Raw genomic sequence first — 25,112 nt, 5'->3', positions numbered from 1 at the left:
AGCTCAGAGCCCGGAGCCCGCTTCAGATCCTGTGTCTCCCCCTCTCTGCCCCTCTCCCACCCATGTTCTGTTTCTCTCTCTCTCCCAAAAATAAATAAACATTTTAAAAAGTTTTTTTTTTTAATTAATAAAAAGGAAGCTTATAACTGGATATGCTGATCATTGGATATTGGTATGAGAATGCTGATAACTGAATGATGGAACTCATTATCCTATTCTCCCTAGGGTTTGAATATTTCCACAAAAAAGTTTTATAAAAAGTAAGCTTAATGTCTTAATGGAACCAAAATCTGGCAGACACTGGAGAAAGTAACACATTTCTTAATGTTTTCATATGAAGGGACTTCCAACGAGTAACCTTCCTGACTTCTCCCTCCTACCTGCTACTAACTCCTTTCACAAGGAGCAGAGTGACTGATGAGTTTGGAAGAAGAAAGTAGGCCTCCTCACCTCAGCCCTTTTCCTTCTCTCTTTTAAAAAATGTTTATTTATTTATTTTGAGACACAGAGAGACAGCATGAGTTGGGGAGGGGCAGGGAGAGAGAATCGCAAGCAGGCTCTGTGCTGTTAGCACAAAGCCTGATGTGGGGTTCAATCTCACGAACCTTGAGATCATGACCTGAGCCAAAATCAAGAGTTGGACGATAAACTGACTGAGCCATCCAAGTTCCCCTTATTTCTCTTTAAGATCTGCCAGCCTATACAAACTTATAGTTATAAAATACATAGGTCAGGGGATGAAAATATAGCATAGGGAACAGAGTCAATAATATTGTAATAATTTTTTATGGTGACAGATGGTAACCATATTTGCTATGGTGGTGGTGGGTGCAGTGAGTGTTGTAAACTAACATGCAAATAGTATAATACTGTACATGTCAACTATATTACAACTTAAAAAAAGAATACCTTATCTATATTCTGCTATACAGTAAACTTTGCATAGACTTCATGAATGGAAACTTATTGTTTTCTGGCAATACTTTGGGTAAATATGGCTAATTTAGGGGTGAAATATTACCAAGCCAACTTGGTCCAGATCTAAAGCTATATACTCTTAATTACTTTGATCAGTGATAAACATGTCATATTAAAAAAGTTGCAGGACTTAAAATGGAGCTCATAAGGTCTTGATAATAGAAGCCACTAAAATCCACAGATTATAGACACTGCAGTTACAGTAAGGTTTTCAAAAATGACATGGAAATAATCAGATGACCTGCATAAGGAAAAGAATGTCATATCCATGGCTCAGTGATTTGTAAATAAAGACACTGATATGTGGTTACTTTGGGCTGAAAGCATTAATGTTTGATAGCATTAAATATATTTGTCACCTTACCTAAGGAGAGACCTTCTTGCTGTAACAACAGCATGAGTATCGTGCAACACTCTTCCATTTGGCTTAATGCACTGGCTATAATTGTATTCACCTGTGCCTATAGCTACAACTTCATGCTGTCCAGCTGAAAGGAAAAGGTTAAGAATAGTAGGTTATTTTCACCTCCATCTTACCTATGTTCAACCTCTACCTTACCATTTTAAAGTTACTAAAATATATTGACCAAAGAGATGCAAAACTTACACAATTTCAATTTCAAGTAAGAGTTTGAGAGTCTTCTAAGAACTAATTTTTTAATAGTTCAATAATTTCAATTAAAAATTCAGATATTTTATGATAGTTCATCTGAACTTTTACTACAATCAACAGAATCATTAGATATCCTTAGTTTGAAAACTTCCATCTATTTCTTCTACATCTAGATTTGTTTGGCTTACTAGAGATTTCACTGGCCATTCTATTTCTGCCTTAAACAAGTTATCTACACATAGTGGCTCCTTTTTTCTTAATATACTCAAACTCTCTACAAATAAAATTATAGTTTCTGTTCTACTAAAACTGCTTTTTTAGAGAAACAAGCACCTTATGCTTTTTCTAACAGTTTTTCTCCATTTACTTTTTGCTGTACCTCATTTGAGATTTCCTTGAAACTCTATGCTCAAATTACACAATTCTTTTTTCCTTTCACATCCTATGAGGCCTTTCTATAGCCTAGTCACTAGCTCTTTTCTCTCGATACTCTCTTCTGAACATTGTGCCTTTTAAATCTTTTACCTCTGTTGATGATTTAAAAAAATCTCTAGTCTTAGTCTTTCAGAGAAAGTTCAATTTCACATTTGCAAATACCTAAAGGACTTTCATTAATTCAACAAAAGCAGCTGAGATCCTACCAAGTTCCAGGTGCTGAGGTTGATGGTAAGAATAAAATATTGAGCAAGATATGCCCTTATGAAGCTTCTAATAGGAGAGACAGAAAAAAGACAAACCACAAACTGTGATATGTGCTTTGAGGAGAAAAAATATGGGGCAAATGTAAAGAATGATTACATTCTTATTGTAAGAAAAAGTGCGTTTCGGGGGGAGGGGGGAGAGGTTACCCTATGCAAACTAGTTGCAGAATCCCTCCCTATGAAACTGAAATTTAAGTTTCAGTATGAGGAGTGAGCAACATGAGGAGGTAAAAGGTACTGGAGTTAAAAGACAGACCAGTACAGCTGCTCCAGTAAAGAGTGAAGGGAATGGCATAAGATGAGGTTAGAGAAAGAGGCATCATAAAACATGCTAAGGTTTTGTGGATTTTACCCAGGAGCTGTGGTGAAGTTACTGAGGTAAGGGAGTGAAAATCGTATTGGGTTACATTTTAAGATCACTCCTTTATTTGGAAAATGCTATATGTAGGGTCCAAGAAACCAGAGATCATGACTTAAGACTCAAATAATGAAGGGTAGTTGGAAAAAGAATAATCAGATCTGAGATAAAGTTTGGGGATACAATAGAACTTAAAGAAAAATTTTGGGTCTTAGGGAAAGCACTTAGATTTTCAGTCTGTCTTATGTCATTTACTGAGATGGAGAAAGCTGGAGAAAAGAAAATAAGACAAGAAAAATAAAAAGTTCCATTATCATAAATGTAGCTGCTCCAGGAAGGAGTGGATGGTGGTGGGAAAAGTGAATTATATAGAGTCAGTGTAAGTTCTGGGATGGTGATGTTAAGTTTTGAGTTATAAAGGGCAATAGGGTAGCCAAGAAGTCAGTTTCTATTGCAACTCTAACTTGACCTGCCATATTTCAGGGAGATGCTAGTTTGATAATGCAGGAAAAAGAAGGGAATAACCCAAAGAAGGTATTCATTAAGATGTGCGAGGGAATGAAACCAAAATTTAAGTGAAGGAATTGGCTTTATGAGAGAGCCTGCCTCCACTCTCACAGTAGAGAATATGACCACAATTGCAAGGAAGTGCATAGAGTTGGTGGAAGAGGATGGAAGGAAGTTTGGATTTGAAAGCTTCTTACAAACAAAATTAAAAATTATGAGGCAAGGCCAAAAGCTGAAAGCAAGGATGGAAAAGAGGATGTAGGGTACTTGAGGACAAAGAAAAGTATGAAACAGCCATTCCAGGGAGTGTGTGACACACCCTACTGGAGACACAGGCTGGCTGGGCAGCGAGGAACACCAATTAGATTTTCTAATACCTTTTAAGTAGGTACTGACTGTACAAGTTACTCCAGCAACAGGTACTTAATTTTACTTAGGCTTTCCCCAACCCATATTTGCAATCATATTTCTAAAACCAGACTTATTATTCTCATTCATGCTATTCGCTCAACTTCACATCAGCTTCCAGATTCCCGTGTATGTGGAAACACCATTCCCCTATGTAAACTTGAAATGTTGTTTTACTCATCTCACTTCATTTATCATTTGTCACTCCATCTTATCGCATCAATTTCTAAAAAAATATTATTTTCTTTCCCTGTTCATACTTATCTCAACTCTAAGCACCTCCATCATAACCATCTAATTTATGATTCCCTAATTCAGGTACAACCTGTGTAGTATTTTTAAAAAGTTGTTGGCAATTATTGCTTAGACATCAACTTATTTTAATTATCACAAATATAAATCAATGTTTTCTTAAATACCAAGTACTTTGCCAAATAGTTTACAGTATTATACCTAATCCTAATAACTCTATGAAGTAGAGATTGTTATAACTTCTACTTTTAATTAAAAGAAAACTAAAGCAGAGAGATGTTAAGTACAAAATGTGCCCAAGTCATTTAAGTCTCAGAGCTACGTCTGATGCTGTTTCCAACAATTATAGTACAGTATCAATCCATGACCAAAAATCTTTCACCACTTACTATCTACATCTCATTAAATCCAACTTCTGATTGGATTTTATTTATTTATTTTTTCAATATATGAAATTTATTGTCAAATTGGTTTCCATACAACACCCAGTACTCATCCCAAAAGGTGCCCTCCTCAATACCCATCACCCACCCTCCCCTCCCTCCCACCCCCCATCAACCCTCAGTTTGTTCTCAGGTTTGTTATTTTTTAACGTTTTTATTTATTTTTGAGACAGAGAGAGACAGAGCATGAATGGGGAGGGGCAGGGAGAGAGGGAGACACAGAATCGGAAGCAGGCTCCAGAATCTGAGCCATCAGCCAAGAGCCCGACGCGGGGCTCGAACTCACAGACCATGAGATCGTGACCTGAGCCAAAGTCGGACACTTAACCGACTGAGCCACCCAGGCGCCCCTGTTCTCAGTTTTTAAGAGTCTCTTATGCTTTGGCTATCTCCCACTCTAACCTTTTTTTTTTTTCTTCCCCTCCCCCATGGGTTTCTGTTAAGTTTCTCAGGATCCACATAAGAGTGAAAACATATGGTATCTGTCTTTCTCTGTATGGCTTATTTCACTTAGCATCACACTCTCCAGTTCCATCCACGTTGCTACAAAGGGCCATATTTCATTCTTTCTCATTGCCCTGTAGTACTCCATTGTGTATATAAACCACAATTTCTTTACCCATTCATCAGTTGATGGACATTTAGGCTCTTTCCATAATTTGGCTATTGTTGAGAGTGCTGCTATAAACTTGGGGTACAAGTGCCCCTATGCATCAGTACTCCTATATCCCTTGGGTAAATTCGAGCAGCGCTATTGCTGGGTTATAGGGTAGGTCTATTTTTAATTTTCTGAGGAACCTCCACACTGTTTTCCAGAGCGGCTGCACCAATTTGCATTCCCACCAACAGTGCAAGAGGGTTCCCGTTTCTCCACATCCTCTCCAGCATCTATAGTCTCCTGATTTGTTCATTTTGGCCACTCGGACTGGTGTGAGGTGGTATCTGAGTGTGGTTTTGATTTGTATTTCCCTGATAAGGAGCGACGTTGAACATCTTTTCATGTGCCTGTTGGCCATCCGGATGTCTTCTTTAGAGAAGTATCTATTCATGTTTTCTGCCCATTTCTTCACTGGGTTATTTGTTTTTCGAGTGTGGAGTTTGGTGAGCTCTTTATAGATTTTGGATACTAGCCCTTTGTCCGATATGTCATTTGCAAATATCTTTTCCCATTCCGTTGGTTGCCTTTTAGTTTTGTTGGTTGTTTCCTTTGCTGTGCAGAAGCTTTTAATCTTCATAAGGTCCCAGTAATTCATTTTTGCTTTTAATTCCCTTGCCTTTGGGGATGTGTCGAGTAAGAGATTGCTACGGCTGAGGTCAGAGAGGTCTTTTCCTGCTTTCTCCTCTAGGGTCTGGATGGTTTCCTGTCTCACATTCAGGTCCTTTATCCATTTTGAGTTTATTTTTGTGAATGGTGTGAGAAAGTGGTCTAGTTTCAACCTTCTGCATGTTGCTGTCCAGTTCTCCCAGCACCATTTGTTAAAGACTGTCTTTTTTCCATTGGATGTTCTTTCCTGCTTTGTCAAAGATGAGTTGGCCATACGTTTGTGGGTCTAGTTCTGGGGTTTCTATTCTATTCCATTGGTCTATGTGTCTGTTTTTGCGCCAATACCATGCTGTCTTGATGATGACAGCTTTGTAGTAGAGGCTAAAGTCTGGGATGGTGATGCCTCCTGCTTTGGTCTTCTTCTTCAAAATTACTTTGGCTATTCGGGGCCTTTTGTGGTTCCATATGAATTTTAGGATTGCTTGTTCTAGTTTCGAGAAGAATGCTGGTGCAATTTTGATTGGGATTGCACTGAATGTGTAGATAGCTTTGGGTAGTATTGACATTTTGACAATATTTATTCTTCCAATCCATGAGCAGGGAATGCCTTTCCATTTCTTTATATCTTCTTCAATTACCTGCATAAGCTTTCTATAGTTTTCAGCATACAGATCTTTTACATCTTTGGTTAGATTTATCCCTAGGTATTTTATGCTTCTTGGTGCAATTGTGAATGGGATCAGTTTCTTTATTTGTCTTTCTGTTGCTTCATTGTTAGTGTATAAGAATGCAACTGATTTCTGTACATTGATTTTGTATCCTGCAACTTTGCTGAATTCATGTATCAGTTCTAGCAGACTTTTGGTGGAGTCTATCGGATTTTCCATGTATAGTATCATGCCATGTGCAAAAAGTGAAAGCTTGACTTCATCTTTGCCAATTTTGATGCCTTTGATTTCCTTTTGTTGTCTGATTGCTGATGCTAGAACTTCCAACAGTATGTTAAACAACAGCGGTGAGAGTGGGCATCCCTGTCGTGTTCCTGATCTCAGGGAAAAAGCTCTCAGTTTTTCCCCATTGAGGATGATGTTAGCTGTGGGCTTTTCATAAATGGCTTTTCTGATATTTAAGTATGTTCCTTCTATCCCGACTTTCTCAAGGGTTTTTATTAAGAAAGGGTGCTGAATTTTGTCAAAGGCCTTTTCTGCATCGATTGACAGGATCATATGGTTCTTATCTTTTATTAATGTGATGTATCATGTTGATTGATTTGCGAATGTTGAACCAGCCCTGCATCCCAGGAATGAATCCCACTTGATCATGGTGAGTAATTCTTTTTATATGCTGTTGAATTCGATTTGCTAGTATCTTACTGAGAATTTTTGCATCCATATTCATCAGGGATATTGGCCTGTAGTTCTCTTTTTTTACTGGGTCTCTGTCTGGTTTAGGAATCAAAGTAATACTGGCTTCATAGAATGAGTCTGGAAGTTTTCCTTCCCTTTCTATTTCTTGGAATAGCTTGAGAAGGATAGGTATTATTTCTGCTTTAAACGTCTGGTAGAACTCCCCTGGGAAGCCATCTGGTCCTGGACTCTTATTTTTGGGAGATTTTTGATAACCGATTCAATTTCTTCGCTGGTTATGGGTCTGTTCAAGCTTTCTATTTCCTCCTGATTGAGTTTTGGAAGCGTGTGGGTGTTTAGGAATTTGTCCATTTCTTCCAGGTTGTCCAATTTGTTGGCATACAATTTTTCATAGTGTTCCCTGATAATTGTTTGTATCTCTGAGGGATTGGTTGTAATAATTCCATTTTCATTCATGATTTTATCTATTTGGGTCATCTCCCTTTTCTTTTAAAGAAGCCTGGCTAGAGGTTTGTCAATTTTGTTTATTTTTTCAAAAAACCAACTCTTGGTTTCGTTGATCTGCTCTACAGTTTTTTTAGATTCTATATTGTTTATTTCTGCTCTGATCTTTATTATTTCTCTTCTTCTGCTGGGTTTAGGCTGCCTTTGCTGTTCTGCTTCTATTTCCTTTAGGTGTGCTGTTAGATTTTATATTTGGGATTTTTCTTGTTTCTTGAGATAGGCCTGGATTGCAATGTATTTTCCTCTCAGGACTGCCTTCGCTGCATCCCAAAGCGTTTGGATTGTTGTATTTTCATTTTCGTTTGTTTCCTGATTGGAGGTCATGATCTCACAGTTCATGGGTTCGAGCCCCACATGGGGCTCTGTGCTGACAGCTTGAAGCCTGGAGCCTGCTTCAGATTCTGCCTCCCTCTCTCTGCCCCTTCCCCACTCATACTCTGTCTCTCTTTCTCCTTCAAAATAAATATCCAAAAAAATTTTTTAAATAAATAAATAAATGACTCCATAATCTGGTAACATCTTATCAACCTAACAACATTTTGTATTACTCCTGTGTGTGTGCGCGCATGCACGTGTGTGCATATATACATTATGTATATGTATATATGTATATCTCTTCCACACTAGTAATAAATTTCTTTCATTGTTCCATAAAAAGTTTTCTCACTGCTGCTTTCTTCCCTCATATCTTTCTGCAGAAGTGTCTTCTTTTCCTCTATTTAAATAAGCCTTATTAATCCTTAAAGTTTCAGCTTAAGTCCCACTTGTTCCCAAAGATTTTAATTCTATCAGGTTTCTATTGTCTATGAATTTTTCATACATCTTTTGATCATAGAAAATAATTAACTTTTATCATCTTAGACTTTCACAACAGTATATATATCTTCTCTCCCCATTTAAATTATAAAAACTCTTTAAGACCAGGAACCAAACCTCAAATTTGTTTTATATCATCTATAATCTCTTAACTGAAATAAATATAAGATTTAAATACTTTTAATGATCAACATAGATTAAAGGGTAAATAAAAGATAAAATGTAGTTGGAATCATCATAATATCCACAAGAAAAACCAGAAGCTCATGATTTTCCATAGTAATCTTTTCTTACTTTAAAATGAAAATTTGGTCATTTATTATATAGAGTCTTTCTCTTTGTCATAATGGAAATTAGAATTCAGTTTGGTAGTGGTTCTAATAGAGTTATTGTTTAAAGTGTTAGGCATTTTACCATTCTGCAGTTCTCTATTAGTTTCTGGTCAGTATATTTTAACTTTGAGAGCCTTTGTGTTTAATGATATACACCCACTATGTATGTAAGCGATGAACCATGGGAAGCTACCCCAAAACTCAAGAGCACACTTTACACCCTATATGTTAGCCAATTTGGCAATAAATTATATTTAAAAAAATGATACACACCCACTAGAAAAGGCCACTTCAAATCAATGCAATACCACTGTAAAAAGGGTCAAAGTTATTTAATTAAAATACTACTATACACATCTTAAAATTAGGATATTTAATAGCTTTTCTACAAACCAACACATCCCATGTATTTGGACTTACCTCTTTCAATTATAAAAGCAGCCAATGAATTGCTACATTTCAGATATTCTGAATGATTGGATATTAGTTGATTAAATGTTTCTTTAACAATTTGTGATATCTTTCCACGCTGAATATGTCTCCCTTCTGGAAAAAAAAAAATCAAATGGAGTATGAATTTGAAAAACACTGTGCTTTCTTGCAGAGACCTCTATTATTCCAATTACAACCTTAACAATTGAGTTTGTAACTTACAGATGTGTAAACAAATTATAACTTACATCATGACTGATATTTTAAAGCATTCCATTCCAAATAAAACACGTTATTGAGCTTTATAGAAAATTTCTCTTAATGTCTTCATATTACACACTAGAGAGTTACTGATCTATATTTGTTGAAATATTCAAAAGTCCTATAAGACACACTTCTTTGTTATATAGGATTATTCTACATTGCCAGACAACCAACATCTCACTGAAAGCCAGTAGTCTTCCCTCATCATTGTGATAATTGAAATACATTCCTTAGTATTTGCCCCACTGAGAACCACTGAAAAACACGGAGCACTTAGACCCTTGATATAGTTCCATGTTCCTACTAAAAAGTCCTAAACTTTGAAAGGGGATAAAGACAGTGTTAAGTAACCAGGAATACCAAAGAACAGTTTATAATCAAGAATATACATCAGAAGTTACCCATGGATTTTTTTTTTAAACATGACAGAGGGATACCTGGGTGGCTCAGCTGCTTAAGCGTCCAACTTTAGTTCAGGCCATGATCTCATGGTTCATAAGCTCGAGCCCCACATATGGTTCTCTACTCTTAGTGTGGAGACTACTTCATATTCTCTCTCTGCCTCTCCCCTCCTCCCTCTCTCTCTCAAATAAAAATATTTAAAAAAATTTTTAAAAACATGACAGAACTTAAGATTCTGGGGTAGGGCCCTGGCCATTTGTTGCTTTGTGTATCCCTACTGAAGGACCCTTGTTTTAGAGAATGAGAGGTTGCAGAATCACCTGATACCATACAGTGTTTCTCAAAGTTTAGTTGTAAGACGCTGACGGTTCCTCATGTTTCATGATGGCTGCTAAGCAGTCTACCAAGTAGTCTGTAGCCCATTTCATATTTTCAGAGGAAAAAAAGCAATGAAAGAACTTTTCTATCATGCATTATGTATATACGAAATGAATAATTGATTATAATTTTCATAGAAATTCTTTTGACCTGCTCAATAATAAATTACATTAAAAGCACACAAGTAATAAAAATTTGATGTTGGTCTCAGCTAACATTCTGCTAACTGGATACAACACATTGTAGTTAGGTCATTTGCATGTTTTTGTTTATATTTGTTAATATTTAATTTTTCTGTTAATACTGTTAATGCTATTTTATTGGCCAAAATAAACTCCAAATTCACATTATCAAGAAGAATGAGAACAATCATAAAATTAATCACAAAATGAAGCTCTGAGAGAAAAAAGAATAAAGTAATGGCTATATTCTTTTATCTCATCACAAAGCATACAATGTGGAGATAAAAATTATTATAATTGCATGCTAGCATACATTTACCTAAAATTGGTCAAAACCATCAATGTGTGGTGTATAAATTAGTTTTTGGTCCTTATGCAGTAAAAATATAAATGAGAAATTCTCAGCATCTTGGCTCTGCTTATCACCAAAAACTCATCATACAGAAGCAGTATTCATTTAAGGATATTTTAAAATTTTACTTTTTTTTTAAACTGAAACAGCAATATAAAGATATACATTCAGAGGTTCCCTCACCAAATGTGGGCACTATTTCAGTTCTTAACAGAAATTTTTAGAATCTATAAACATATATCACTTCAAAATATAAAAACCGGGACATGCTGAAATGCACCCTTTGCATTTACTTGGTCTTGGCCATCACTCAAGGATAGACATAGTAACTACCACATCCTTCCTAATGGATCTATAGAATAAATGTACTATAATTTGTTTAATTATACCACATGTAGTTAGCAATTATTTTGTATTACGATATGGAGTAGAAAACCACACTGCAATTAGTACTGCTAGAGTAAGAATCGTGTATGGGGCAAGAGAATGTTTTGCTACCCATTAAATGATTGCACCTAAATATCATAAAGAACACTTGGGTCTTAACAACGTATCAGTAATCCTCTTGATCTTCATTCAGTGTTGAAGGAAATAATATCGTGAATATAATCAAATCTTAGGTACTAAATTGTATCTCTTCGTACCATGCATGTAAAAAAATAAGTAGTATCATTTTCCTTATACATGTGTTCCAGCTATTGAGGAAATAAAATGATTTCACAAATGACTGAAAATGAAGAATGAGATAAGAACATGACATACATAATGCCAAGTAACACCATTTCTTTGATTTCAAGTTGCCAATTTCAAGTGTCATGTGTTTTTAGTATCATGTGTAACCTGAACTTATCTTCAAAGCCAAAATATCATTTTTTTAACATTTATTCATTTTTGAGAGACAGAGACAGAGAGTGAGCAGGGGAGGAGCAGAGAGAGAGGGAGACACAAAATCTGAAGCAGGCTCCAGGCTCTGAGCTGTCAGCAGAGTTTGATGTAGGGCTTGAACTCACAAACCGTGAGATCATGACCTAAGCTGAAGTCGGATGCTCAACAGACTGAGCCACCCAGGTGCCTCCCAAAATATCACTGTTTTTAATGAAGATATGGTCCAGTCAGAGATATGGCAGAGCAAACAGGCTGTGAAATAGTGGTATCTTCTATAACTGGCATAGCAGAATCTGTTTCGGAAATTATCGTGAGTCTCAAATCTTTTTTCTTCAAAGGCAATAACATCCAACTCCTGTGTTTGAAGGATGATGTTTGCTCTCCTTTTTCTGACACTTGACTCCTGTCTGAGCCTACCAAAGCTGACCCTAATCTTGTATTTCTTTAAACATACTGTTAACATATGTTCTTTCTTCCCCACAGACTGATCTGTTTTCTCAGGGTAATCATAATCTGTGTTATTTGTCAATCATTGACTGGAGATTCTACCCCACTATTCATTAAAATTGCCCACAGAGGCTGAAAAGACAGACCAGAGCCCTTTCCCATATTAAGAGATGACTATTGCTGGATTGATCCCTCACTTCCCTTCTCTTCATCAATTCTTATGACTGTTAGATCAAGTGACTATATTAAACTGTTGGTAGACTTTGCCATTTGAATGTGCCTACTTTCCCTGGTCTGGTCCTTTTACTGCAAACAAACTCATAAATGTGCAGGGTCTTTCTCTGTTTTAGAGAAAGAGATATAACAATAACAATGAGAAAAAAAAGACAACAGAAAACAAGTTTGACTAAGCATAAAACCCATTTTTCAAATCCTAATCTGCAGATATAGAAAAGAGAAAGGTAGGCTCTTTTTCATTTTAATTCTATAAATACTCTAAACTTTGAAGTCTGAAATGTTACCACTATGTAGGCAATGAAGAAGTAAAGAGTAATTCCCTGACTTTCAGAGGATTCATAAACCAATGAATGGGAAAAGTATACAATAACTACCACACAGTATTGAATATGACAAAGTATTATAATAAAACGTTACTATTTAGGAAGCATCTACTGGCACTGCTTTAAGTATTTTACATATATGATTACACGGAATCCTCGCAATTACCCTATAAGGTAATTATTATTATGGACATTTTACAAATGGAAAAATTAAGGTGCATGGAGAAGTAGTTGATCTTTGGTCATGTAATTAGTAACTGCAATTGCAGTCATAGTTTTCCTGAGCTTGTGTGACAAATAACTGCCATTAAGAAACTGATTATTTAAAATGAATGCCCAACCATTAAGCGCTACCAGAAAGCTGTTGGTTTTCATTAATGACAAGCCTACCAAAGAAAAGTGTTCTCAAAAGAGAAGATATATGAAATTGATGAACCATCTCCTCATATGAAAAAAGCCATTTCTTCAATTTTTCCTCTCCATTCCTCATTTCTCATTTTTAGCACAATATAGAAGGAAATTCTTCTCCTTGTAGAAGTCTGATAGGTTTGAATGATAAAATACTAATGTATTTTCATACCTAAACTATCTTAAAGTTTATTTTGAGATAGAGCTCATGTGTGGGAGGGGCAGAGAGAGAAGGGAGAGAGAATCCCAAGCAGGCTACGTGCTGTCAGCATGGAGCCCAATGTCAGGCTTGAACTCATGAACCGTCAGATCATGACCTGAGCTGAAATCAAGAGTCGGACACTTAACTGACTGAGCCATCCAGGCACCCCACCTGAGCATATTTTAATTATATGTTGTTATAACTTTTTATTGGGCTCCCCTTCTAAAAAAATATCATTATGAAGGACTTTCTTACCATAATGTATTTTTGAGACATAGACTGGTTCAGGTGAAACAACAGGTTCTGCAGGGATAGGAGGAGGACCTGTAAATAAAATAAAAATGTAAAGAAACGTGAAGCTTCCATGTTCCAAAAAGGAGGTACCTTACTATTATGTAACACACATATTAGATTATTATCTAAAAATGATTATTTTTTCTGTATAGTTCTGCCAACTCTAGGCCATCAAATCTCTATTAGCTCAGCCTTAGTAAATGTCCTGCCTTACTGAAATTATACAAACACATTTCTGGATTTCCTAATTTATCAGCACAAGCGTAATTGCTACTATATAGTTGGTGTTGTAATAGATGCAATGTTCTGAAAAACATTTAAAATGAAACCTTGTTTTAGATGCCCATGAACAATTCTCTATTTACAGTAATACTATGCAAAATACTTAAAATTATTATCCTATCAAAAATTTAATATGTGAGAATTATCATTTTTCCTAGGGGGATACTTCATTCAAAGTTTTCAAAGCTGTTAGTCTCATTCTTTGCAATGGCTTTCCAATTTGTTTCCCAAGTTAGGGAATCTAGGAAAAACAAACCAAAAAAGAACACTAAACCAAAGAAACAAAAAAAGATCATAAAAGTTTAAATGAAGAGGCTCCAGGAGCAAAGGTTCAAGATATTAGATCTCTCAAGAATCATTCATAAAGACAAAGGAAGCAAAAAAGCTGCTCCTCTGGACTTCATTTTGACTAAAATGAAATACTGGCCAAATACATAAAAGTTAGCAAGGAAAGATTGGCGATGTCATCTTGTTAGTTAAGCAAAGGCTAACTATAGATATATACACTCTGGACTTTAGAAAAGCAGAACCTTAAAAACTCAAAGAAAGATGATTTTTTTCCATTTACTAGTGCACTAGGCACAAGTGGAGTGAAAAACACAGATATTAAATCCTATTTATCAAGCACAAATAATTTCAAGAAAGAAAATGTGACTGTACCAGTTGCACTGGATCTTAAGAGGCACTGTATAAATAAGCAAAATAGTCTTGAAAAAGAACAAAGGTGGAAGACTCACACTTCCCTATATCAAAACTTAATACAAAGTGACAGTAAATAAAAACAGTATGGTAATGGCATAAAGACATACAGACCAATGGAACAGGGAATGCAGAAATAAATTCTCACTTATTTTGTCAAATGACTCTTGACAAGGGTGCCAGTATCATTCAAAAACAGAAAAGGCAATCTTTTCAATGATGCTGGAAAAACTGGATATTCACATGCAAAAGATTAAAGATGGACACCTACCTAACACTACATACAGAAATTAAGTCAGTATGGATCAAAGACCCAAACATAAGGGCAAAAGCCATGAAGCTCTTAGAAGAAAACAAAGAGAAAAGCTTGATGATGACACTGGATTTGGCAATAATTCCCTGGATATGACCCTAAAAGTACAGGCAATAAAAACCTGCGATTTTATCAAAATTAAATACTTTTGTGAATCAAAAACCACTAATAACAGAGTAAAATGTAAATCACAAAAAGGGAGAAAACATAGGTACCTCACATATCTGATAAGGCATTGACATCCAGAATATACAGCAGTCCTCCCCTTATCTGAGGTGATTAGTTCCACTGCAAATAATACTGAACCCTATATATATATACATATATATATATACACACACACACAAACACACTATGTTTTAATATGTATATTATACGCACACCCCTATGATAAAGTTTAATTTATAAACTAGAAAAAAATTAATAATAATAAGAAATTAATAATAGAATATACATACAGTAATAAGAATTATGTGAATATAGTCCTCTCTCTCAAAATATCTTATTGTACTGTACTCACCTTTCTTGCAACGGGAGATGATAAAATGTGATGAGATGAAGTAAAGTGAATGACACAGGCATTGTGATGTAGTGTTAGGCTACTATTGACCTTCTGATGACATGTCAGAAGAAGAATCATCTGCTTCCAGACCAGAGTTGACCACAGGTAAGTGAAGCCACAGAAAGTGAAACTGTGAATAAGAAGGGAACTACTGGATAGAGGACTCCTAAAACTCAACAAAAAGACCAATGACCCAATTCAAAAATGGGCAAAAGAATGGAGAATGACATATGTCTGAAGAAGATATACAAAGTGGCACATGAAAAATGCTCACCATCACTAGTCAGTAGGAAAATGCAAATCAAAGTCACAATGAGATGCCACATCACACCCAAAAGGATGGCTACTATTTAAAAAACCCAGAAAATAACAAGCATTGGTGAGGATGTGGAAAAACTGGAACCTTTCCACACTGTAGGCAGGAATGTCAAATAGTGCAGCCATTATAAAGAACAGTACAGCAGCTCTTAAAAATTTAAATATAAAATTATCATATGACCTAGCAGTTCCACTTCTGGGTATAAATCCCAAAGAATTGGAACCAGAATGTCAAAGAGATATTCGTACACCTATGTTCATACCAGCATTAGTCACAATAGCCAAATTTGAGGCAACCCAAGTATGTATCAACTGATGAATGGATAAACAAAATGTGGTATATACATACAAGAGAATATTATTCAGCCTTAAAAAGGAAGGAAATTTTGATACATGCTACAATAAAAACTTTGAGGACATAATGATAAGTGAAAGAAGCCAGCAATGAAAGACAAATACTGTATGATTCCATTTGAGGTACCTAGAAAAACTCACATAGAAAATAGAACGGTAATTGCCATGAGCTTGGTGTGGAGTGGGGGTGGGGAAGGAATGAGTAATTTTTTAATGGGTATAGAATTTCAGTTTTTCAAGATGAAAAGAGCTCTGGATATTGGATACACAACAAAGTGAATATATTTAACACGAAAGTGTACACTTAATTACGATACTAAAATTTATATTTTATATATATGCAGTACAAAATTTTATTTTACCACACTAAAAACCTCAATTTTTTAAAAAAGCAGTATTGAAATAAGCTAAACTTAGAACCAGATTCTTAAATCATTGTATAAAAAGTGTTAAGATTTTCAAAACCTAACAGAGTATTATTAATAACACTGTCCTTGAAAAAACTTAGAGCAACATTATACAGTTAATTAACAATTATGATTATACTTAAAAAACACCATGTACAAAATATGAAAGAAGCAATACGTGGAAAATAATTTTTTTGAGCTCAGAATTTTGAAAAAATTAAAAATACGGTTTTTAAATGTTTAGGACATTTTAAAGAAAATGTAACTCACTGTAAAGAAAAAGGTGACTTAATTAAATTTTTACCAGGCTCTGTGACCACAGAAAATACATTATTAAAAACTTTTAGTCATAATTAAGGCACTATTGGCACTTTTTGAGAAAACAATGGTATTGAAAATAAAAGTGGTACCAGTGGAGATGGGAAAATGTTTTAATTTTCACAAAAAATGGAAAAGATAAATATTTAAAAACTAAAAATTGTATCCCACCAGGCAAAACATTTGCTAGCCCTAAATAAGCATTTTGAAGTATTTATCATTAGAAGCTAACCATAAACATTTTCCGATGATTAAGTTAGATGCTTGGGAAATTGTGTAGATAGATTTTAACTTAATTTCAACAAAGCATTTTACATCTTAGCTCCCTGAGAGTAGAGGACAGGTCTTATGTAATTCTAGATCCTCAGCACCTACCACAGGCCCTGGAACATAGTACATCCTGAAAACATTTATTGATTTATTCATTCTGCTGCATGCTACTATTGGAAGGAAACTGGCAAAATATTGCTGGGGACGTACCTAGATGGGTTGATAGCTGATAAAATAATCACATATAAAGGATTTCAATAAATAAACTGAAAGAATGTCTTAAGAATATTATTTGTCACAGGTTCTACATTTTACATTAATTTGTTAAAGACTCTGGAAAGGCAAAGGCATATCTATAAAAAAATAAATCTAAATAAATCACTTGTCACACTAAGCTCTAGGTGAGTAAAATTTGTTCACTCAGGGCATAAAGCAGTGTGAGAATGGATAAATGAATGATGGACAAAAGCTAATACTAGTAAAGATGACAAAATTATCAAATGATAAAATCAGAACTCAAAATTATCAAAAGTGATTTAATATTAGGAAGGAATTTCTAGGTTAAAATCAGTACCTTCTAAATATTTAAAAGAAAAAAAGTCAAAACATTATCCACAGGACAAAAGGAAAAAAATGCATAACATGACATCAGACATTCATAATAAGTGCAAATGTTAAAGATTTTTATTGAAATATTTATTGACTAGGTCAAAAAATCTAATTTTATGCACAAAAGAAAATCATTAAAAACAAAACAACAGGATAAAGACACTGGACCAATACAAAATGTAACAAAGTATCAATCTGAGAATTTTAAAAAATTCAAGACCAAAACATATATAACATAAAATATACAAGATAAAAAAGTTATTTTATATTGAATTAAAAAAATATACACTGTAACAACATGAAATCACTGCATCACTGCTCTATAGGTCAAATAACATGTAAAAATGAAAGCATTTCAATAAAATAAGGATAATGACATTTATAGTGCCAGCATGTATAAGACATATACCAGAATCATCATACCTAGCCCTTTAATTAATAAACCTGAAAAATAGTGAAGAGAAAATAACGTAAAAATTAACAAAGTACGTTCTTAAGTACTTAATAAATCCAAAATATGACAAACTATTTGAAAACAACGAAAAAAACCACACATCAAAACTCACAAGATGTGGCAAAATAAATCATTTTTAATTATTAGTTTTAAACAACAAAAATAAAGATACATGAAAGAAGAACATAGAACAAAAAGTTTAAGTATTAAGAAAGACAAAATGAATAGACTAAAAACAAACCAAAAAAAAAGCCCAGTAGTAAAATAAAGTGATGATTTGTATTTAAAAAGAATGAGTTTATGATCACTGTTTAAATCAGATTTTTCTTTTTTTAAAGTTATCATTTACAGATGAACCAAAATGTAATCTACCGTTAAATGAGCAAAAATTGCTCACTATGACAAAATTTGCTTACTATACTAGCATATATAACATGGTAACATATTCCTCAAATTGATTAATAGTAATAAAAGCTACCATCATTTTATTACAAATTATTCACTAAACACTAGGTAAGGGCTTTGCATACATTACTTAGTTAATTCTAATAACAGCATAGGAGGTAGTTACTATTGGTGCCCCCACTTTTTATGTTTTTTTTATTTTTTATTTATTCTTTTTTTTAATGTCCTCCCTTTTTAAATGATGAAGCTTGCATTTAGAGGGCAAATAACTTGTCTGTTCAGAGTCAATATTCCAACTTCAGCAATTAATTCTGGAATTTACACTTAACCTATTTGCTGTGTTACTTTAGGCCATTATTTTCTCCAATAACTCTACCATCACTGAATTTAATATAAGCCAACTTCACAAAAATTGCATTTAAAAACTCTAAGCATTAAATGCACAGTATTAAAGTGCATAATAAGAATCCAATGAACTACAGAGAAAATCAAGTTTCTGGATATGAAGCTCTTGAGAATCTGACAAATTATCAGATAATTCAGCCAACATGTTCATATAATTTGGTGCTGAAATATACAAGAGTATTTTTTTCTTTTATATAAAATCTTTGTATTCTTTCCTTTGCTATTATTTTTATTTTGTTTTTAATTCAAGTATAATTAATATACAGCATTATATTAATTTCAGGTGTATGATATAGTGATTCAACAATTCTATACGTTTGTCACGCAGTACTCATCACAACGGGTGTACTCAATCCCCTATACAGGAGCATTTTAACTAATATTAAATATGTCAGCAATCAGCAATGGAAGAAAATAAATTCTGCCATTTCTCTCCTGTAGTTGCCAAATAATTCTTCATTAACAAATCCTTTGGTGATTCCTTCTGGAAAAAGATTAATTTTACAAACACTTTATAATCAAGAGTATTTACCTGATGTTTCTAAAATTCTTGGCTCAGGTTCATCCAATTGTAGAAGCTCATCAAGAGCTAATTTTGCTGCATTGGATCTAGACTCCTTTTTATTTTGTCCCAGTCCAGTCTTATATTGAATACCATCCACCACAGCACAAAAAGCAAAATATGGTCCCATAACGTTACCTTGAAAAAGAAGTCAGAATGAATGCTGAAACAATTCATAATATGTTCTTGCAAATGACATTTTATAAAGAAAAATATCCTAGTACAAACACTGTGGAAAACTATCTTGGCCTATTAGTTTTGTGTTTTATTTTATTTTATTTATTACAGCCAATGCAGGTTAAATATTTTTTTTATGTTCTTTATTTTTGAGAGAGAGAGAGAGTGCAAAGGAGAGAGCATGCAAAGCAGAGGGACAGGCAGAGAGAGAGGGAGACACAGAATCCGAAGCAGGCTCCAGGCTCTGAGCTGTCAGCACAGAGCCTGATGCGGGGCTCAAACCCATGGACAGTGAGATCGTGGCCTGAGCTCAAGTCGGACGCTTAACTGACTGAGACGCCCAGACGCCCCACAGCCAATGCAGGTTAAAAGCAAAGCTGGATGAACCCCTGAACCAGTTCTGAGGAATTCATCAAGCAGCCAGGTTAGCTCCAAATTCAGCATGAACAGTAGGGCCAGCTTTAGAGTATAGATCATACATGGAGGGACAGGGTCTTGTATAAAGAAATACCTGGCAATAGCAAGCACCCAAATATCTACTGAATGACCAACAAGAGGTAAAATGTGGAGCCTCTGGCAACATCTCTCTTCTCCCACCTTCTGAGTACTCTGATACTCTTGTAAGCCCCAGAACAAAAATATCCCTTTGAAGAAATCCTGTGAACCAATCGGGGTGTCATGATAAGCAATTCAAACCACCATAACTTTAAAGGCAAGTGGAGGGGAGAGAATTCACGAGGAAAACCAAAACAAACAACGGTTTTATACTGAATGTCCAGTCATCCAAAATTCCTAGAAGGATTAGTTTTACACAATTACTTTTACCTAGTTTTCATATTTGCCTAATGAAAACTGAAGTGGAATCATCTAAATTTATAGGCCAAAGATTTTTCCAGCTCAAGTTTTACTTGTTGGTATTCAGACTTTAGAAGTTCTCTAGTTAATGCAAGTCTCTACTCGTTATGGATGGCTAGGTACAGCGTCACTCCACATAAGCCTCATCATCACTGTTATTATTACTTCCTTACATATTACACTAACTTCTGGGTTTCCATATATATCAAAGTTTTACAAGTAACTCCTGACTACATTTGAGTAAATTGCTTTCCTCCCACCATCTATGACTTCAGTTTCCCAAATTCCTTCATTATGATCACCTAGGTTCCCGTCCCAACTTACTAAACCTTGTAATATTTTGTATATTTATTTAACAAGGGTGAGATTATTATGTGTGAGATATGACCCATCAAATTTGTGAATAAGACCTCTGTGTCAGAGTACTGAGCCTTTAAGCTTCATCCCATCATGCTTCAGGTTCTCAAACTTTAGTATGTATCTAAATCACCTGTAGAGTTGTTAAAATATACTCTGGTGTCATTACTAAACCTACTCATTCAGATTATTCAACTAGTAGTATACACATAAAGTAAATATCATTACTTATCAATGGGTTGTAGTTGTGAGCAGCTTTTACTAAGTTCAATGAAGATTTGCCCTCACATTTTTTTTCTTACTATGACCAACAGCTTACATTTTCCAAGAGCATTCTGAGAAGAATGGAGGGAAATACAACTGGTGACACAAAAATTAAGTCCACAGTACCAGTCATGAAGTAATCCCACCTACAGTGACTAGACCTTGGAAAATTCCCACCTGCGATATTAAGACTCTATTTTTGTCACATGTTTACCAGTTATTTCATTCAAAACAACAGACTGGAAACTTGACTTCACTATGACAATCTTTGCTAAAATCTCAAAAACTTTAAATCCTTTTGCAAAGATACCTTGAGACCCATGTTGGCAAAAGTTAGTAAGAGAAAATTTAAAAACCAAGCTACTTAATAATGTTTTTATATACAAATACCCATAGGAACCCACACATATGTGTACACATATATATATATTTTTAAGGATTGTGTTTGACTCATACTTTTAGCCTGTCAATACCTGTTAAGAGCATTTATTTTCTTAAAAAAAGTTTTTTTACATTTATTCATTTTTGAGAGACAGAGAGAGACAGAGCATGAGTGGGGAAGGGGCAGAGAGAGAGGGAGACACAGAATCTGAAGCAGGCTCCAGGCTCTGACCTGCCAGCACAGAGCCCGACGTGGGGCTTGAACTCATGAACTGCGAGATCATGACCTGAGCCGAAGTCAGACACTCAACCAACTGAGCCACCCAGGCACCCCAAGAGCATTGATTTTCTTATCGCTCTACTTTCCGAAAGTTCTATCTAATCATTGGTCATAAGGTAAAGAGAGCAGGGGCTGCTGTTTGCATTTTATTTGATCTTTACTCCTGCAGCCTTCCACAGGCACAATGTGGTAAAAGATCCTTCTGGTTGGGAGGTGGTTTAAGCGAGAATGGAGAAAATAGTCACACACATCTGCAGAAAGGGTATCCATCATATACTATTTTCGATATACTATCCAAGTCCTAGTTTCACTTTTAGAAGTGAAATTCAGAATTTCATTTGAATTTCAGTTTATTTCACTTGAATTTCACTAACGGGATTTCAGTTCAACTAGCCACACACAAAAAATTAAAATTCAGTGATTAGAAAAATTTTGTACATGTACGTTATTTGCAGAAAAGTATGAATATAAAAATTTCTGAAGTATATTTGTCAAAACATACTAGTTACCTAACCCCAACATTACATGAATATAGAAAATAACCAAATTTAGTACCACTTGTACTCTCTGCTTTAAAAAAAAAAATGTTCTTTTAACATTTTTGAGAGACAGAGCACGAACAGGGGAGGTGTGGAGAAAGAGGGAGATATAGAATCTGAAGCAGGCTCTAGGCTCTGAGCTGTCAGCACAGAGCCCAACATGGGGCTCAAACCCATGAACTATGAGATCATGACCTGAGCTGAAGTTGGACACTTAATCCACTGAGCCATCTAGGCGCCCGTTTGCTATGCTTTTCATAGGAAAGTATTTTCCAGTACTGCAATAACCAGATACAACTTTCCACTTGCCTGTTGTTACTGTTTCCTTAAGGTCAAGGTGAACTCGTTGCATTTGTGCAAATTGGTGCAAAGCTGACACAGGATTTATCTCTCCACGTTTGTATTTCATTATAAATTCCTTGGGTATTTTTTTTGGAGGAAGGACAGGATTTGAAGTAGATGAAAGACCTTTGGAAAGCAATGGTTCTGGAAAATTACCTAAAAATAAATGTTTACAGTGGTCAGTTCTGTAAAATAATAATAATAAAAAAAGTAAAAGCACTAAATCCTCCACTAAAATGGAAGATTGTCCCTGATATATCTAATTGTTTTTCATTACAGGTAAGTTTCTACTAAAAAATTTTGGCACACATGACAAGTGCAACCTGTTGAAGCAAATACCTTTTGGAGTACTCAAACTATTTGCAAAGAAGTACTATCATTGTCATAACATTAAGTGAGGTCAAGGTTTTCAGAGTCTCTCAAAAGTCATTTTTTTACACATGATGTCACTAAGACCTAGACTGAGGACATAGTCCTGGGACTAAGACAAGTTTGTTTCCCATTTACTGTTTTATATTACTTTTCACTTCGAATTCAATTGACTTTAGGTGTTTGTCCCTGCTTTATACTTAATCTCAGTGATATATGGAATAGAAACCAGTGTAAGTTCAGTCTCTTCCCTGAAGGGGCTAACACAACTGCACCTCAAAAAAGCAAGACACCCTTTGAGTGGTTAAATAGTAAAATAATTAATTGCATAGCAAGGGGAAGGATTTCTACAGGCCTCCTTCAGTGTTCAGAGTCAAATCTGAGTTCCAGATGGGACACAGCCACTGGTATATGGATATATACTCAGGGAACATTTAAACTGGAGGCTCAACAATACTTACTGGCCATCCCGGATTCTTAACTCAGACATTATTGCAAATGAAAAAGAAGTCATACCCGTCACTTGCGTAACTTTGGATGCCATATTCGACAGGCTGTAACTTTCTGAAGAATATCCTGTGGGTGTAGCTACCGTCTGGGCTGATGGCTGAACTGGCAAGTTCTTTTTCAGCATCTGAGCAAAGCTAGGGACCCGGGAACTCTGAAACCAGTCATTGTTGCCAGACATTTTCTCGCCTATAAATCATACGAAAATTGGCAGAAAACAAAAAAAACAAAGTACTAGATAAAAATAATCTGAAATTAAAAATAATGTATATTCCCATAAATGGCTTGAACACACACGACATAGAACTAAATCTCGTTAACTTATGTCATGACTGCTTTGTAACTAGAGTTTTAACAGGCACGGGGCTCGTCCCCCCTACAGCCCTTCCCTAAGTGCTGCTACAAAAGGGTAACGAAGAGTCAAAACAGTTGGCCGGAAAAGCCCTTACATCTACCCGGGGGTCAGAGAAAAACAGAAAAGAAAACATAAAAACATAAGACTCTCAAAGGCCGATTCCAGCCCAACTCCCACCCACCAAAATTGTCCTTCCTGCCCTGTAGGTCGGAGACCTAGTGGCAGGCCGGAGGCTCGCCAGCCGCAGCTGCCGCCGCCGTTGCTTCCTCCTCCCGGTTCGATCTCGGGCTTCAAGGCTCACGAGGCCAGAATTGCATCTTTCAAAAGCTGCCTGGTGGCGTCCCAGCAGTACGCAGGCTAACACCCCACAACCCTCCTCATCCAATCACCAACCGTCTGCGGGGCTGTGCTCCCGCCTCCGCGCTCGCGCCTGCGCCAGCGCCATGGCGGTGCCCTCTGGGCTGTGCGGCCTGCGTCAACAAACGGAGAGACGTAGGGCGTCACGCGTTCGACGTCCTGTGATGCCGACCTTGTTCTCTCTGAGCGTGGGTACCCAGTACCCCCTAAGGGGCCCTCACAACCACGGAAGTCAGGTAAAGCTGCGCAGCCAGGCCTTTCTACTGTCGTACCCAATGCCCTCCACACACCTGGCGCTACCATTTTCATGAAGCACTGTGTTAGAGCCGGGGTGCTTGGGGGTGTCCCTGGGGTATCAATGTGTGGATGGTTTCAAAGAAACTTTTCGTTTTATCTCTGGTTATGCCGAGAAGGCCCCTGTGGACAAGGATTGGCCTCAACAGTGCCTTTACTGTTTACAGGGAAAAAAAACTTTGGACTTTGCATTAGTTTCACTGCTGGTACCAAACAATGAACAATCATGAAAACAGGTGGGGACATTGAAAGCTAATGGCTGTAATATCTGAGTGATAAACCCATTGTGGGTGTTTTCTTCAATTCTTTGCACTCGTGAAGGTTGAAAGAGACCCTAATGGAGGTGTTAGCTGACAGATGGTAAATTAAATAAATTTACCCATGAAGGCAATTTGTTTTTTAATCTATATACATTATGGTGTTGTAGATAGGATTTTGATGTATGTTAAGTCCATTTTGGCCCAAATCCAAGGGAGCTGATTTTTTTTTTTTTTTTTAATGAAATAACCTTAAAAGAATCACCTTGTAAAGACTCAAGCCCTCCCCTCTTTCCTAAGGAGAATATTAAGACCACACTATACCTGTGACTACTTAATTTACCTTCTGGCTAATGCCTGGCTCTATTTTTCTTTAGTAAATTACCAATGGAGTTTGACATGTAATGCAGAAGGAATTGAAGAATTGAGTGATAGCATTATTACAATATATAAATGCTCCCCTATTTTTTT

The 25,112-nt window shown here is 35.8% G+C and overlaps 1 protein-coding gene across 4 annotated transcripts in view; it reads right to left on the bottom strand.

Annotated features, from left to right (window-relative positions):
* ADAD1 (adenosine deaminase domain containing 1) overlaps positions 1 to 24,214 on the bottom strand; it is a 103,589-nt gene extending 79,375 nt beyond the window's left edge. The window contains exons 1-7 of one of the 4 annotated variants that reach the window (XM_049631128.1): positions 24,127 to 24,214; positions 23,388 to 23,567; positions 22,470 to 22,658; positions 19,278 to 19,445; positions 13,311 to 13,379; positions 8,964 to 9,089; positions 1,343 to 1,466 (exon numbers count right to left, since the gene is read on the bottom strand). In XM_049631128.1, coding sequence (XP_049487085.1) covers positions 1,343 to 1,466; positions 8,964 to 9,089; positions 13,311 to 13,379; positions 19,278 to 19,445; positions 22,470 to 22,658; positions 23,388 to 23,567; positions 24,127 to 24,178 — 908 coding nt within the window. In that variant the 5' untranslated portion in view covers positions 24,179 to 24,214. Of the gene's footprint in view, positions 1 to 1,342; positions 1,467 to 8,963; positions 9,090 to 13,310; positions 13,380 to 19,277; positions 19,446 to 22,469; positions 22,659 to 23,387; positions 23,568 to 23,914; positions 24,095 to 24,126 lie in introns of those variants that run through there. The other 3 variants (XM_049631127.1, XM_049631125.1, XM_049631126.1) reach the window with 3 other exon arrangements.
* Between the last annotated feature and the right edge of the window lie 898 nt (positions 24,215 to 25,112).

Source organism: Panthera uncia, chromosome B1 (assembly GCF_023721935.1).
Source record: "Panthera uncia isolate 11264 chromosome B1, Puncia_PCG_1.0, whole genome shotgun sequence".
Classification (NCBI taxonomy): domain Eukaryota; kingdom Metazoa; phylum Chordata; class Mammalia; order Carnivora; family Felidae; genus Panthera; species Panthera uncia.
The sequence above is the reverse complement of the archived record's forward strand: the minus strand, read 5'-3'. Positions and strand labels throughout refer to the sequence as shown.